At 52.2% G+C, this 16967-nt stretch overlaps 1 protein-coding gene across 3 annotated transcripts in view; it reads left to right on the top strand.

Moving 5' to 3' along the window:
- Nucleotides 1–14182, top strand: part of SLC25A37 (solute carrier family 25 member 37) — a 37069-nt gene extending 22887 nt beyond the window's left edge. Inside the window, exons 2-4 of one of the 3 annotated variants that reach the window (XM_014860809.3) lie at nt 8887–9115; nt 11106–11162; nt 12998–14182. In XM_014860809.3, coding sequence (XP_014716295.1) covers nt 8887–9115; nt 11106–11162; nt 12998–13518 — 807 coding nt within the window. In that variant the 3' untranslated portion in view covers nt 13519–14182. Of the gene's footprint in view, nt 1–8886; nt 9818–11105; nt 11163–12997 lie in introns of all 3 variants that reach the window. The other 2 variants (XM_044766843.2, XM_044766842.2) reach the window with 2 other exon arrangements.
- The last annotated feature ends 2785 nt before the right edge of the window (nt 14183–16967 follow it).

Genomic DNA, 16967 nt, shown 5'->3' with positions numbered 1-16967 from the left:
AATTTGCCCACTTGTGGAACAAAAATAATTTAATTTTTGGTTGGGCCACAAACTGGGTGTTCTGAGTGTGTCCTGGGCACATTGGAGCTGAGCCAGGCACAGATTCTTGCGTCCCTCTCTCCCTCTGCTGGAGAATTTTCTAGAGAAGGGGAGGAGTGATCAGATTTGGCTCCTAGGATAAAGGAATGTGGGGATGACGTCCTTTGAGCCATAGGCAAGGCGGTGAGCTGCTGCCCACGGCGGGGGAGGGAGACCTCAGTGGCGTGTGGTGTTGCAGTGGCCTTGCAAGTGGCCACAGCTTCAGAGAGAGGGGCCAGCCTGTCAGGAGACCTGGTCGGGACGGCTTCTGTCATGTGGGCCTGCCGCCTTCTCCCACATGCAGGAGATGCCATCGGTCTTTGTAGCTGCCATCGTCATGTGCAGTATGTAACCACGGAAAACGCTTCACTGTAAATTCCAAACCCCTTAGCAAGCTCCTCAGGGCCTCCCGTCGTCCAGCCCCAACCTGCCCTTCTCCCAGCAGATGGTCATTGATCTTCTCCTGTTCAGCCGCCGTCCCAGGTCTGCGGCTACCTCTCCATCCGTACCTTACCTCTGCATTCCCTGTGCACAGACCCTCCAGCCGACACCCTCCTCCATTTCCCAGACCCGCTGACCGTCACAGCCACAGTCACAGTCCTCAGCCAGGACCCACCAGCACAGTCACACCCTTCAGCCAGAATTAGCCTCTTGTGCTGCCTGCCCTGCTTGCTTTTTTTTTCCCCCCAAAGTAACACATGTATGTCGTCAAAAACCAAATGTAACCGAGGGATTGTAATGACAGCCTCATTTCCTACCAATTGAAGGATTGTCCCTCTTTCCAGGTGCGGCTCAGATGGCTCCTCTTCCACCACCCTTTCCGGGTTGGATGTGACCTACGTCTGACTCCTCACACTGTGGCCTGTCCCAGGAGAAGTGGTGTTTGGTGCTGTGGCTTCTCCCCTGGGAGGCCGAGGAACTTGGTTTCAGATGTCCTGGTGGAATTTTTATTTTCTACCCCATTCTTTGTGGAGGCTCTTCACTTAGTCTTTTTGTCCCTAGAAACAGCAGTGCCCGGTGAAGCACACCCTGTAATGGGCCCTGGCGGTTTCAGAATTGCGTCTGCAGAGTATGCATGACTGGCGGCGCGGATTCTTTACAGGCCAGGTCCCGCACCTCAGAGACGACAGGTGACCAGGAACGCTGGAGTGTGGCTGGTCTGTTCGGAAGGGCGAATGTGACTTTTCTGAAAATTGGGCCCCGTGGGCCGTAAGTGAGAAGGTGGAATGGCCTAGATGGTTAGTTCTCACATACGTGAGCCGCGTCCTCCCACCCTCCTCCAGCGTCAGGGCAACCGACAACCGAGGCAGGTCTGGGGCTTCCTGTGGGTGGGACGGGGAAACAGACATGGGCATGACGCAGCTGGAGGTGTTTCCACCCCTCCTCTCCATTCTGTACAGCTTTTCGGACGGGTCTCCAGTAAGCTGGCGCTTTTCCTTGCTCTGAACGAGTGGTTCTCGCCGGGCTTTCAGAAGGCATGTGCTGGAATCTCGGAGCACCGCCCCACCGCGTGATTCTCAGCTAGAATCATTCGACCAACAGCCACCCCTCTTTTGGGGAGGCACGGACTCATTTTGAGGAGTCATTTTTCTCTTGCTGATTCCTAAACTTTAAGAGGATCAAATTTTCTTTTTGATTAAAAAAAGAGAGAGAGACAAAGTGTATTCTCTTTGTGTACACATTTTTGCCAATTTGGGAGATGTAAAAAGCCACGATTTGGAATTTTGAACTTGCGAGTAAACTTGGATGTGCCTTGGCATGCTGTGAACAGCATGCTTCCCCTGAGAGAATTGTCTGCATTGCTCTGTTCCTGGTTACTGAGTGCGTGTGGGAATGACACTGGATGGTGTCCTTCTGCCTCCTTTTTGGTGATTCCTGTGTGTGTTTCCAAGGGCTAGGGTGTGACTGTTGGAGCGCCATTAGGAGTCCATCGTCTGTATCACACAATAAGGGCGCATATTCTGAGTCAGAACGCTGGTGGTTTTGAACTTGTGGAGCGCTGAGAGTTTTACTGCGCGTGGTCCTCCTTGATGTGGTTTGGGTTTCTTTGTGTGTTGTGCGTGCCTCCTAAGGATCCTGGAAGGTGAGACAGGGTTTCCAAGCCCTCGATGAGGCCTGTGGCTTTGCTCCGGAAGACAGTCCTTTCCCCTACAAAACACTGTGCCAAAAAGCCTCTCCCTCCTGGCCTGCTGCTGGGTCCGTGGGTGGCGTCTCAGCGTGCCCAGCCGCATGGGCACCCAGGTGGTTGTGGACGGGAGTCGCAGCGTCAGCAGCAGGCCCCAGTGCAGCGGGCACATAGTGCCGTGGATGGGCTGTGGGAAGAAATGGGGGAGCTGCCGGCAGAGGGCTGAAGGGTGGGCTTGTGCCCGTGGCGGGTGGCTGTGGGGCTTGGAAAATTGGGAGGGGGCTGGGGTTGGGCCCTGCAGTTTGGCTTAGGCATTTTCCTGTGGTTCGGCTTAGTGACTGTCAGTTCTACTTGGAAACAGTTGGCAGACGGGGTAGAATTAAACGTACCAATTTGCTTTCTAATTCTGAAGCAGACTCTGGGCAGCAGATGCTAACATTATTTGGCATTTTCCTAGCACTTTCTCAGTGCCTGAACCTTATTTCCTTTCTCTGGGAGAAAGTCTGGGACGGAGATTCCTGGCCAGCCTCCTGGGCACAGCCCTGGTCCCTCGGTGGGAGCTGTGCCCACCCATCGTGTTGTGATGTTGGTGTTCCCACCAAGACCTGGCAGCCCACATGCCCTGATCCTATTCCCGTCTCCCCACTGTGCCTGCCTCGGTGTGGGAGCGTGACAGAGGCTTTTCAACAAACGGGTAGATTTCACATTATCTGCTCCTGGTCCTGGAAGGAAGGGCCACCTGTACTTTCACAACATGGGAAGGTTTTAGTTATTACTAGTTTCTTATTTTGAGAACTTGAGAAAGGAGGAGTGGGAATCCGCAGCCATGTCCAGGTCAGGTGGGAGGACATGGCTGAGTGATGCCTCAGGGGCTTGGCCAGGCTGAGCTGTCCCCTGCAGGGTCCTCAGGGAGGTCTGCAGTGTCCCTGCCAGGCTTGGCTTGCTCTCTTCGCTTTTCTTCTCTAGTCCCGGCCCAGATCCATGATGCCTGGTCTCTGTGATCTTGGCCAAGTCGCCTTTCTGCCTGAAACGGCAGGTGCTGAGCTCGCTGCGCCCTCTGCCCAGGGCCTGGGGCTCCTGTCACGTGATCCTGTGAGCTCACCCGGACAGAGCACACAGTTTCCACTCTCTCTCCATCCTCCTCTCAGCGAGGGAACAGGCCAACAAGGCAGGCTTGCCCTGTTTCGTCGTCTTAGGGGGGAGTTTGAGTAAGGGGCTCGACCCCTCCATTCAGGCCTTGCTGGGGGTTGATGGAGCTGGTTCAGAGCAAATACGGAATTTGTGTCATTGCTCTGGAGCCTCCGCTAGAATCGCGTTCTCGAGCTGGAGGGGACTTGCTTGGGTCACACAGTGAGGGGCAGAACCAGGCCTGAGACCCTGGTCTCCTGATTTGGGGGCCAAGGCATTCTCTCCCTCCTCCCCTTTGAGAACAACAGCAGTTTCGCAAGAAGGTGTGGAGTGACCCTCTCTCATGACACGCAGCCGGGGGCTCACCCTGCTTATTGGCCACTCTTCTCAGGCCTGGTCTTCCTGGCTGTTCGTTGCTGACCGCTCTCTGCAGGGGCTGCCCCAGTGGTCCTCTGACACCTCGAGCCGATCCTTCACATCCTGCTTCCTGGGTCCCCGTCGGCTGCAGCTGTGTTTTCTCCGGTGTTCTGCAAGGTGTAACTGGCTGTTCGGTCAGGCAAGGCTTCTGTAGCCAAAGACAAAGGTTTAAGAAGTGCAGAGTCAGCAGAGTTCAACAGGCCTCTTCCCAAGGCCTCCCCAGGGCCGTTGATACGCTAATGTGCATTGTGAATTTCCAAGAGCAGAGAATTAAAATGCATAGAGTGGGAGTTTATTATAAGGGAGCAGGAGAACCATGCAGCTAGTCTGTGCGTGGGAACTGAAACCCAGGACAGGAAAGGCGGGTTGTGAAATTCTGTCTCCGTTTTTTTGTCTTTTTCCATCTCTGCCCTCTCTCTGTGTATCCTAATTCATTCATTTTCTTTTTCCTTCTCTCCACCCTCATACCCTGACTTGTTTTTTAAATTGTGGTAAAATACACTTAACCACAGATGTACCATCCTAACCATTTTTAGGTGTACGGTCAGTAGCATTAAGCACATTCATATTGTTGTGCATCCATCACCTCCATCCCTTCACAGAACTCTCCATCCCGCAAAACTGAAGATGGAATATTCTCCAGCAAAAATCCACATTTTGTTTATTTATCCCTTCATCCTGTGAGGGACCCTTGGGTCATTTCCACTCATCTCCTAAATTTTTCTCCTTCTCTCATCCACAGTTAGATAGAGGATGCCCACTGCTTACTTGCACGTTTTACAGGCAGTCGCCGAGAAAGAAAGGAGAGGCTGAGTTGGTTGTCTCCTGTCTGTCCCGGCGGCTTCTGCCTCCCCTCTCGCCTGGCCGCCTTCGCTTCTCTCAGCTTCTCCTGTGAGGAAGCTTCCATGACCCCAATGGTCGGGACCACTCTGTCCTGCTCTCCGAGTTCCTTTCTGACACCCAGCGTGGCCCATGTCGTTCTCAGTTCTCTCACACTTTCCTTGTTTCTCTCCCCCTCAACTTTTCCTTTCTGTCTCCTGGCGCCCGGCCCTAGTGGGGTCTCCCCACAGGCAGGTTGGAGAAATGAAGGTACCCTAGGACTGAAGAGGCTCTGGCCCAAAACTTGGCCCCTGTGGCTGTCGTGGCCAGAGGAGGCTTCACTGGGTCCTCCTCTGCGCTCTTGGGCCACTTGCCTCTGTTCTGGGTGCGAGTCATTAAATGTGGCCTGCCCTTGAGACGACCCCAAAGCCAGAGAAGTCACCCATGTGCAGAGATGCCCAGTAGTCCTTTTCTCTTCCGTGGGAGGACAGTGCCTTTTGTTCAGTAATATTTACTCCACTTGCCTCACCTCTAATTTAAAAAAGGGAGACTTGGGGGCCAGCCCTGTGGCTGAGTGGTTAAGTTCACGTGCTCTGCTTCAGCAGCCCAGGGTCTTGCCAGTTGGGATCCTGGGTCCGGACATGGCACCACTCATCAAGCCATGCTGAGGCGGCATCCCACATGCCACAACTAGAAGGACCCACAACTAGAATATACAACTATGTCCCGGGGGGCTTTGGGGAGAAGAAGAAAGAAAATAAAAGAAGATTGGCAACAGATGTTAGCTCAGGTGCCAATCTTTTAAAAAAAAATAAAAAGGGAGAGGTGAGCAATCCACATTTCCCCTGTAAGCCGACGTGAGCAGCTTTGTAAAGGAGACCACCTGATGCCCTCACATGTCCAAAGGGTGGGTAGAGGGGGTCCCTATTGACTGCCGGCCGAGTCAGGCGTTTCCCACAGTTATCGCACTCCTGCCAGCCGCTCTCTGTGGATTATTCCACGCCCCAAGATTAAGGAACTTGCTCGAGGTCCCAGAGCTGAAATTCAGACCGATGACATCAGCTTGGCTGGCTCTGAAGCCTTGGCAGCATGTCCCCGCTGTTCCTGCCTCTGCCCGCTCCGCACGCACCTCCCTCCCCCAGCACCCCCTCTCTCCTCCTCAGGAGCCAAGGCTGGATGGAGATTGTTACTAGAAAGTGCTGGGGCTGCAAGGGGCCTCTAGGTAGTGGTTCTCCAAACTGAGATGATAGGAATCATCTGGAGAATTAAAAAAACATTTGAATCAATACATGTTGTGGTGGTACTGGGCTACATAAACACGTCCCAGGTGATTCTGATAATCAGCCACTGTTCTGATCCCCCTTCATTTTCCAGTTGAGGACACTGGGGACCAGTGAGTTGGGATGCCGTAGCCAAGGCCACGTGGCCCTGTTGCAGCCTGCGTCAGGTCCGTAGTCCAGGCTCTCGGCTCCTTGCTCTGGGGCCTGGGTGTTCTCTCGCACTGCCGCCCCTGCTTGCGAGGCGCTCTTTCATTTCTGCCCGTCTGGACCCAACGAAGGCCTTCACCACAGGTGGTCCTGTCTCCCCAGGCTGGAAACCAGCAAGGAGGAGGCGGAGGCAGGTGGGCTTCCCTCTGGGAGTGGGGCCAGCAGGAGCCGCCCCTTATTGACAGCCCAAGGAGGGCTCTCCTGTGGCTCAGCAGATCCCAGCCTGGGCTTGAGAAATGCAGCGACACAGGGACTCCTATCAAGAGGGAGAGATCTAGACAAGAGGGGAGGCGGGGACAGGTGCCAGGAACGCATGCTCCCATTTAGGGGAGGTAAAGTAAGATACGTAGTACCCTTCACCCTGGTTGGTATCCTAAATTGCACGTGTCTGTTCATCGATTCACCCGACAGCTATTTACTGGGCCCCCACTGCGAGTTAGACACGTAACAGGCACTGGCGATCTGCTGTGCACGAGGCAGACGCAGCCCCGCCTGCACGGACCGAGCGTCTGCAAGGCTGGTCGTATAGAGAACCGGATTCCTTAGCCCCTTGGTGAATCCTTTCATTGTTAGTGAGTGATGGTCATAGACAGGTAATGGCATTTTCTTTTCTCAGCCATTCTCTCGAAGGAGGAAACTAAAGCTTAGAGAGGTTCCCCATCCTCCCCAGGGTCACGCCGGGAGTGATGGAGCTGAGTTCACCTGGTGCTCTGGTGAGAAAGCCCGCGTGCTGGACTGCCCTGCTGCCCGCCCACTGCCTCGTGCTCCTGCTTCTGGTCAGGCGCAATCAGAGGAAAAAGCCGGGTGCCATACGAAGCTTTATTTGCTCCCACAGTTGAGCGATTTCAAATAACTTGTGGAACGTAGTGCTCGAGACCCTCTGCCGTCCCCAAGGAAGCCGTCGGCTCTCCCACATTGAGCGCCTTGCCTTCGAGCACGTGGCTGGACCAGCAGCCGCTCGCCCCTCCTCGCTGGGTCTCGCTTGCTGCTGCTACACGCTGTGATTACGCCGCCTGAGATCTGTTGAGAAGGGTTAGAATAGAAAACACGGAACCAAAAGGTGCAGGCCCTGAGCCCAGCCCCTGGCGCTCCCCGAGTGTGGGCCCAGGCATCTGGCAGCGGCCTGGGGCCGGGCCAGGGCATTTTCACCCGTTTGAGGTAGAAAAAAGGGTAAAGCAGTGAGTTTTTAATAAAGCTAAATTTAATCTAAAGAACAGTTTTATAATCAGAAGTAGTCGTCTTTGCCTTTTTTTAAGCATTAACGGTGTCCTCTCTTTTAGGAAATCTTGATTGTAATAGAAGGTGATAGTGACTATTGCTTATATTGTTGTTTTTACGTCCTTTCTTAGCAAAATGAAAAGTTGTCAGTGGTGTACCCGTTTTCTTTGTGGTTTTACTGGCTGGGGAGATCTGAAAGTGACCAGTAATTAGGTTGTTGGTTTTCACGCTCTTCCTCTGGGCCTGGATTCCTGGGGGCAGTTTTCTGCCGTGTGGAATGAGAGGAGGGCCTGGACCCTTCACCCCATTTCCAAGCAGAGAAGCCCTTCTTAAATTCTGTGTCGTGGTTTTCTGGGAGATTTTGTTTGGAGAGAAAAGGATGTCCCTGCCAGAGCTTGGAGGCTGACCCTCCAGTCTGCGTGTGTGTTGGGGGCGGGGAGTGGAGGAGCGAATGCTGCTGCTTTTGCAGGGCTGAGCCAGCGCTGGTACTATTGCATCTACTGTGCTAGTCAGGGTTCCTCAGAGAAACAGAGCCAACAGGGGGTGTGTATATGTGTGTGTATGTGAATTGGCTCACACAGTCGTGGAAGCTGGCAAGTCTGAAGTCTGCAGGGCAGGCTGGCTGGAGACCCAGGGAAGAGTTGATGTTGCAGCTCAAGTGCAAAGACTGTCTGGAGACAGAATTCTTTCTTCCTTGGGTGACATCAGTTTTTTTTCTCTTCATACCTTTGACTGATTAGATGAGGCCCACCCACACCATGGAGGGTAATCTGCTTTACTCACAGTCCACTGATTTAAACATTAATCTCATCTAAAACATACCTTCACAGCCACATCTAGACTACGGTTTGACCATAGTTGGAGCCAGTGTGAGTACGGTGGCCTTGCCAGGTTGACACATAAGATTAATGATCACACTTGCTCAAGTGCCTGGGAGCACAGTAGGATCACAGAGTGGGGAGAGCTGGGTCTCCGCCTCAAGGAGGCAGGACTATACATAGGGAGAAATTCAGAACAAGACCATTTATATGGAAGCGCTAACTTGTAAAGACAAAGTGGAAAAAGTATTCAGAGGAGATGAAGGGGTGAGGGCTGGAGGACTTGGGGGAAATTTCATGGTACGGCTCAACAGGAGCTGTCAGAGCCTGGACACCTCCACTAGGTGAGGGTGCAGAAGACTTCAGAGCCAGAATGGGAACCACCGGGTAATAATGATACTCACATTTGACTGGGCCTCTGAGTTTATTAAGAATCTCCACACCCGTTGTTTCATTTGATGCTCGCGACAATCCTGTATTTTTAATTGAAGCTCGCAAGGCCCAGAGAGGTTGAGGGACTCATCAGAGGTCACACAGCTTGCCAGTGGCAGGGCACGTCTTCCTACTCCTGATCCTGCCCCCACTCTTTCCCCCTTTTGCTGGGTATGATGAAGTCCGTGTGAAGGTGTGTCTGTGGGAGAGGGAGGACTCCAGGAGGGAGAGAGTAAATGTTTTCTTTGTGAAGAAATGTGAAACTGAAAATGGGCTGTTCCGCTCCCTCTCTCCGGGTCTTCCTTTCCCTCCTTACCATCCTCGTTAACTGCCATTCTCTTCTTGTTTTCTCGCCTTCTCCCAGACACGAATGCAGAGTCTGAATCCAGATCCCAAAGCCCAGTACACGAACATCTACGGAGCCCTCAAGAAGATCACGCGGACCGAAGGCTTCTGGAGGCCCTTGCGAGGCCTCAACGTGATGGTGGTGGGTGCAGGCCCGGCCCACGCCATGTATTTTGCCTGCTATGAAAACATGAAAAGGACTTTAAATGACGTTTTCCGCCACCAAGGAAACAGCCACCTAGCCAACGGTATTTGAAAGCGTTTGTCTGGAGTTAGAAAGTTCTCTCCTTCAACAGACCCTTCCCCAGGGTTCTCCTCCCTGGGACCCAGCAGCCTGACGCCGCGTCTCCGCCACGCTTGCTTACGAATAAAGAACTCTAGAGTTGTGTGTGCACACACACCAGACACACGCACACACACACGCACGCTTCTTTCCATTCCCCTCCTTCGCTTTCTGAAGCCTGGGGAAAATCAGTGACAGAGGTGTTTCAGTTTTCATTGTTGTGTGGGTTTTTCGTTTCGTTCTTTTAAACGTTCAAAGGCAAGTAAAGATCAGATCTAGGAGAAAACCCTGAATAGAAACAAAACTTTTGAATGCTGGATTCAAAAAAAAAAAAAAAGCTATCTGGACAGCTTCTTTGAGACTATTTAAAAACTGGTTCAACAGGTCTCTACAACGTCAAGATCTAACTAAGCTTGAAAAGGTCAAGAAGTTTTATGGCTGACAAAGGATTTGCTCCAGCGCAGACGGCCTTTCCCACCTTAAGCTTCTGGGGGCCCGGGGCCTCCGCCCGCCCCTCCTCCGTTTGTCTGAGTGGCAGCTCTGCGAGCAAGGGCTGACAGCGTTTCCTTTCTTGTTTGGCGGGAGCAGGCGGGCTGGGGGCTGGAGTTGTGGGCAGCTCTTGCGTAGGCCTGTCTTACCGGCCCGAGCGCTTATTCTCGCCTCTCCTGTGGGTTTGGCTTTTGTTGGTTTTTGTTTGGGTGTGAATGGGGCTATGGATAGCAGTGTAAGGTGTACTTATCTTAACAAAATTGCTTTTCAACAGTGGAGAGGTAGATGTGACCAGCAGCAACGTTTTCCCCTTCTTTCTGTTCTACTCACAACCAAAAAAGTCCCTTCTGTCAGCAGACCTGGTAATGATAACTCCACCTGGCTGGTTTGTAGACATTTGTTTTGTCTTTTAAAAACTGGCCATTAGTTGTATCTGTTGACACGGTCACTAAGAGCCAGGCTGTCCCCCGAGTCTGTGCCTCGGGCCTTCCTTTTGCTGGAACTCCTTGGTCGCTGCAGCCCTTGAAAGCGGGTTGACGGAACCCAGTTTATGCCGAGTTCCGCCCAGCGCTGTTCCGGCATCATCGTGCTGTGTGCTGTGGTTGCGTGTTGACCTTTCTGGGGATGATGCTAAGCGTGTGGAGGAGGGCGGGGGATAGAAGTGCATTTCTGAAGGCTTCTCCTGGTGTTCCTCCTCCCTCCCACCTTCCTGCCGGCGCCTTAGTTACTGGGCAGTATCAGCTGCAGAGGGAGGAAACCCCAAGCCAAACGCAAAATTGCAGGCCTGAGTCAGGCGTTTGAAGTTCCTGGGGTTTTTCTTTTTTAGTTATTTTATGGAGGCCACATTGGTTTACAACACTGTGTAAATTTCCTGGTTCTTGGAGCCCGGCCCTTCGGATGAGACCCTCGGACGGGGTCGGCCGTCCCCGAGACAGGTCCTAGCTTTGCAGACTTACCTGGGAGTATACCACGTGCAGAGCTTCCTGGTGTGCTCTTCCCTTGCCTGTTTTCTTAAAAATGCCTGGGTTTTATTAAGGAATTTTCTTACAGATTGCTTTTCTGACTTTTTCTCCTCTCGGCCATTTACGTGCAATCCTCCCCTTTGGCCCAGTTTAAGGGCAGAATGAGTTAATCTGTAGACAGAGTGAAAAATCTAGACGGTGGAAAAAGCCACCACGTGTGGTTTCTGGGTGCCATGCAGTGTGAGCAGGTCTACCCTTTCCCCAGGTTGACTCCCAGAGAGAAAATGAGGCTTCTGCAAGATTGAAGTGTGGGTAATTGTGCCCCTTTTTATCTGGCGTTGCCAGGATCTCTAGAGTTTTGAGCATCAGTGCTCCCCTGGGTGGAGTTGATAGTGAACGTTGCTTCTTAGAAAGCTGTGTCCGGGGTTCCGTCTGATTTGGGTTCCAGGAACTTCCTTGGAATACCTTGTCCCGGAGGGTAATTTTCTGGAGTTTCTTTTGCAGGGATAGCTGGGAGTATGGCCACCCTGCTCCACGATGCAGTAATGAATCCAGCAGAAGGTAATGTTTCATGGTCCCAGGGAGTGGCAGCAGGGGCTGTGCGAAGGGGCAGGGAAAGAGGGGCGGGTGGGGAGACAGAAGGTCCGGCAAGGGGCCTGCTGGCTAAGGAGGCTGTTTTCCTCCGCATTAGTAAAGGTGTCACGATGGGACGGGAGCCTCTGAGCTTCTGGTACTCCTGTTCTCAGGAACAGCTACTCAGAGTGTGATCCGCGGGCCAGCAGCATCAGCATCTCCTGAGAGCATGCTAGAAAAGCTTATTCTTAGGCCCCACCCCAGGCCTACTGAATCACAATCTCTGGGGTTGGAGATGAGGAATCTGTTTTAAAAGCTCTCCTGCTGACTCTTTTGCATGCTTTTGCACTAGTCTAACACACACTCACACATGCACGCACACACACACTGCTCTGGCCCTTGTTAACCTTTATCAACCCTAGACAAATTTAGGGGGAGTCTGCCAAAGGCCATTTGTTAGGGCTCAGGTTCAATTTGCTTTTTTAAAAGAAATTTGCAATTATTATGAAAATTCCAAACTCATGCAAAAATAGAGGAGTATTCTGAACCCCCATCGCTCTACTTCATGAACGAACATTTGGCCGGTTTGTTTTAGCGTCTCCTCCCGCGATTTTTTCTTTTGAATTTTGAGAGCATTCTAAAACAATTCTTAGCTGTGCAGACTTCAGCTCTGTCTGCTTTTTCTATATCCTGGTGTCCTTGGCCAACTTGGGTCTCAGAGGTGAGGGCCTTTTGGACCAGGTACTGGGCGTCCTTTCAGCTGGGTTACCCTCTCTGAGAGGTGGGACCTTTCTCCCCATCTGATAATGGCCCCTTTCCAGAAGGGAGAACCAGAGGTAAAAATTCCAACATTTTAAGCCTGTGTTATGTTAGTCTCTTTTTGTCCTTTAAGGTGAAAATTGTCTACTTGCTGTAGCTGCCCCCTGTGCCCTGGCAGACAGGGGACTTCTCCTGACCTTCAGGGACGGGGTGAAACAGGTTGGGAGGTGGCTGCTTTGGTGCATGTTCAAGGCGACTCAGACAGGGACCTGGTCAGTGACCAGTCAGTTAGCCCATGTCAACTGGGCAAGAATTTGTTTCTGTTTTTTTTTAAGGAGAAAAAAGTGAGGTTCAACTCCCCCCGCTTCTTCTTGACATTATATTGATTTAAGGAGTTTATTTCTTTAAAAGTAAAGAAAAGCACACTGTGCGTGTTCATTTCACAGTGCATGGGGACGATTAAAACTCTAAGTGTAAGGGACCCCAGTTGGCCCTCGTTTGCCTCTGGTCCTCTGAACGAAGCCCGGGTCTTCATTGGACTTTGTCATTGAACTTGGGCTGACGTGATTCTAGTGTCTCTTCCGAGAGTACTGTGACACAGAAGCTAAGAACACTGTCAGAGGTGCAGAGCACTGAGAGTGAGAGATGGGAGCACGTGTCCAGTAGGCAGGTTGGGAGGGAGCAGGGCAGGGAGGGCGTGGTTTAGACTGGCGTCGCCTGCGATGCCCAGGCAGCCAGGCTCTGGGGATCAGATCAGTGAGTCTAGTCTGAAGTGGCCCCTGGTTTAGAGCACCTTAGATGAGATGCAGGCAGGAGAAACTTGAGGAAATAGCCCCTTCCTGGCACGGGGTCCTGGAGCCCCATGCGTAAACGGGGTTTCCGGAGCTGGCCTCTGGTTTCTCAGGCTGGGGCTGTGTGTGCTAGCTCTCTGGGCCTTGTGACCAGTGTGTCTAAACTTACTTGTTTCTCTTTATGGCTTGGCTTCCCTTTCACTCCGACCCGGGGTGGGGCCAAACCCAACCAACTGGCCCTGACTGCCGCCTGGCCTGCTGCGCCCGCAACAGTCGTGAAGCAGCGCATGCAGATGTACAACTCGCCGCACCGGTCGGCCCTCAGCTGCATCCGGACGGTGTGGAGGACTGAGGGCTGGGGGGCCTTCTACCGGAGTTACAGCACGCAGCTGACCATGAACATTCCCTTCCAGTCCATCCACTTCATCACCTACGAGTTCCTGCAGGAGCAGGTCAACCCTCACCGGGTCTACAACCCGCAGTCCCACATCATCTCAGGTGGGCTGGCCGGGGCCCTTGCCGCGGCCGCCACCACCCCGCTGGACGTCTGTAAGACCCTCCTCAACACTCAGGAGAACATGGCCCTCAACCTGGCCAACATCAGCGGCCGGCTGTCGGGCATGGCCAACGCTTTCCGCACGGTGTACCGGCTCAACGGCCTGCCCGGCTACTTCAAAGGCATGCGAGCGCGTGTCATCCACCAGATGCCCTCCACGGCCATCTCCTGGTCGGTCTATGAGTTTTTCAAGTACTTCCTCACCAAGCGCAAGCTGGAGAATCGAACTCCATACTAAAGGAACAGGCTGTGGGGAGCGATGCCCGAATCTTATTTTTAGAAGGCTTTCCCTGCCTGCTTCCATCCCTGCCCTCACACTGAGATTATTGTTGCACGGTGTTCGCAGGGCGGGCCTCCCGCCCGACGCCTTAGAGAGAGGAAAGGAGGGACAGCCGCTTACCGGGAGACCGGTGGCAGTCCACAGGGACATCCGAGGTGGTGGTAGGTGGGGAGAGACCTTGGAAGGGGAACGAGAAATTGCTTTTTCTCTTCGTCCCCCAAGAGGTATGTAGCATTTCTGCTTCACTGGAGCAGTTTCCTGCCCTGGAATTGTAGATCACACAGAAGGGAAGAAAATGAGCAGTGACCGAAAACATTAAAGAAAAAGAAAATCATGTATATAAAAGTTGCCGTACACAGTCTAAAATAGATGGATAATGTTTATCCTTTATTTTTCTATGTAGAAGTTTTTGGATTTGTGTGTGTGCCTGTGCGTGTGTATAAATAAGTGTTACAACTGGGAATGTAAAGCTGTTTTTTTAAAAAAATAGAGGGCTGAAGTCTTCCATTGGGTTATATAAAAAGGGCACCGAAGTACTAAATTGCTGAAAGTGGCCTAAAATTGTGTTGAGCCCCCAAATGGAAGTTTCACTTGAATGTAAAATAATAAAATATAAAGTTTATATTTTGAATTTCTTTTTTCATGGGGGCAGAAAAGGTACGTTGAAAAACAGTCAAAATAATGATGTATTACTTCCAGCTACATTTGTTTTCTTTTACTCAGTCAGTCACCTTCATGTTCCTTCTCCCTTTGCCTTCCCTAAAAACTCCAGGACTAAAGACCTGGCCCTGAGGCGTTTTCTCTTGCTGAATGCTTGCACACACACACACAGACCCCGCGGCAGGGTGGTTCTCACCTGACAACAGTGGTCCCCAGTAGAATTGGGATGGCTCGTCTTACACCTGCTGAGACCTCACCTTCCCTTGCTGTGAGTGGCGTGAATATATGCCCCTTGGGCCAGCACTTAGAAGCCTGCGACATGGCAACCTTTGGCTGCTTGTTGGGCAGGCCGTTGGGATGAATCCTGCCTTTATCCTAGGACTTATTTCTGCATCAACCTATTCACTCAGACACATCGGGTATTCTGGTCTGTGTGTGTGATGATAAATCTCTGTTGCCCGTCCACTTTGAGGGATTGTGAAAACCATGGCAACTGTGTCAATGGCATTTGTCTGTCCCCCTGCCCACCATGAATTCCCCCATCATGGAGCCTCTCACGCACGGTGACAGGGGCCAGGACCTCGTGCACGAGTCAGGATGCCTCTCTGGGCCACCTTCAGCCTCGCTGGGTCTGTGTCAGCTGAGCACGTGAGGCCTGACTGCCTTGTTTTCTGAAATGGTGCATCCTGCATCCGAGGCGAGCCGCATTGTCACTCAGAGAAAATACAGGCGGATTTCCTCTCGCCCTGCCCTTTGATTGGCTGCCAGACCTCTCTCCCAGGCAAGACCAAATGGCTCTACCTTTTCCTTTTAGAGCCCCTCTTAAAAAATGAGCAGGAAGCACGTGTGTACGGTTTTATTCTGACGGGCCAGGTTCCTACCTTCGCCCTTTGCCCTTCACCCTTTGCCTCAGGCACGGTCAGTGTTGTGCATCTCTCTCAGGCTCAGACCCGCTGCTTCAGCAGCTCTTACTTCCTGGGAAGAGCTCAGGCGGCACTGAGACAGTTTTCATCTTGGGACGCTGCCCACAGTGCCTCCGGGAGTAGTTTTCAGGTTGAGGGCAGGAGAGCACCACGTGGGCAGCTCCCACGTGTGCCCTATGAGCAGGGCCTTGCTCCTGGGCTGGGGGTTCAGCTGTTGACCTGTCCCACTTTGGAGCTAACCTTCTGGTGGACCCCAGTTGCCGCTCGCTTCTGTCCCACTCAGGGATGCAAAAAGCCATGGCGACCATCCTCTGTGGGCAGTGTTTACATCTCTCTAAACACGCCCTGCGTGACTGTTAAATTCTGCCAATGGAAGAAAAACTAGATCAAATAATTATCCAACCACCCCTTTTCATCCACTTAAGATATGCCGCACTGCTGCAAAATACTCCTTATTTCTTACGGAATTTTATATTCTCTGGTATTCAGAAAAGAAATGGTTCAGTTCTCTGGGAAAACTCCTTTGGGTCGGGGGATGCGAGGAGGAGAGGAGGAAGGGACTTGGGAGCTGGGTGGGCGGGGGCTGGCTCTCCTCACTGTGCGCTGCGCAGAGGGATCGGCTGGGAAAGGGGGTGCCCCCTGTCCTGCCCGCCTGCGGGGTCTTCTTGAGGCTGGATGAGCGATGGAGCTGAGAAAGCTTTGAAAGTCCTGAAGCACTAAGCAAATTTAAGTGGTCGTTAATTTTGTGGCAATTGAGGCCCCAGCTCCCTTGCCCTGAGATTCAACCTCTTGTAGATCATAGTTTTACTTTTATATTAGAATAAATAATTGGTTTTGTTCCAAAGTGGATAAATCATCAATCCGTGACTGTTTTTTCTTAACTTTGGATTGAATCTAGCTCTTGGCTGGCCTACATCCTTTCTGTGTGGTTTCTGTTTCTATTTCTTTTTTTTTTTTTTTGATGCTGATGTCTTATTCCAAGGACTGTCCTTTGAAGTCCCCCAGAGCTGCATCTCCAGCACACTGTTATGCCAATAAGATTTTGATTGAAGGATGGCTGTGCCTGTTAAATTCGAATGTACCACTGCTTCCTTCCGGCCAGCCACACAATGTGTAAGGGTGAGCAAGTGTGGTTTCTTAAATGCCTGTACGGAATATCATTGTTTCTGCCTCTCAGTTGTTGCCAGCGCTTTGAACAAGGGGAGAAATGTGTGTTCATGTGTGGGATGTTCCGACATGCTGCTACAGCTGTGACACTGGAGCTAGAGAAAATAAAGCCTTGGTCTTTGAACCGCTGCGGGCTCTGTGGTGGGAATGTTGAATAAGAGGAAAGTGGATGGAGAGAAGGAACCTACTCCATGGGGCTTGTGCCTGTTCTGGTCTTGCACGTTAGGGACCAGGATCTACAGCTTCGATAGAAAGTGCCCTTTCAGCCCTCTTAGAAATGGAAGCAGACCACTGTGTCGGCCAGCCCGGAGACGGCCACGTCGTCATGCCAGGGCAGGGCTGGGAGCCGCCTCTGGCTTTGCTCACCATGCCGGGGAGGGTGGCAGCTTTCTCTCCTGATGTGAGAGCATGAGCGTGACAGGGTGCAGGTGCGTGGTGTACACAGCCCTGGTACATGGACGCTCAGGACTGTTTTCTTTCTCACACACACACTAATCCCTTTGTGGAGGTTCAGTCAGGGTCCCTGTACACGGAAGACCCCGAGGGTGACCAGGATCTACGCATACATCCTAAAGGTCACAGCTTAAGCCAGAGAACTAAACCTCTGGAGTTAGGAGTGAGGGTGACGGGTGGTCACAGACCCCTTTGAGGAGCCAG

Source organism: Equus asinus, chromosome 3 (assembly GCF_041296235.1).
Source record: "Equus asinus isolate D_3611 breed Donkey chromosome 3, EquAss-T2T_v2, whole genome shotgun sequence".
NCBI classification, from domain to species: domain Eukaryota; kingdom Metazoa; phylum Chordata; class Mammalia; order Perissodactyla; family Equidae; genus Equus; species Equus asinus.
Note: the sequence above shows the minus strand (reverse complement) of the source record. Positions and strands in the feature narration are given on the sequence as shown.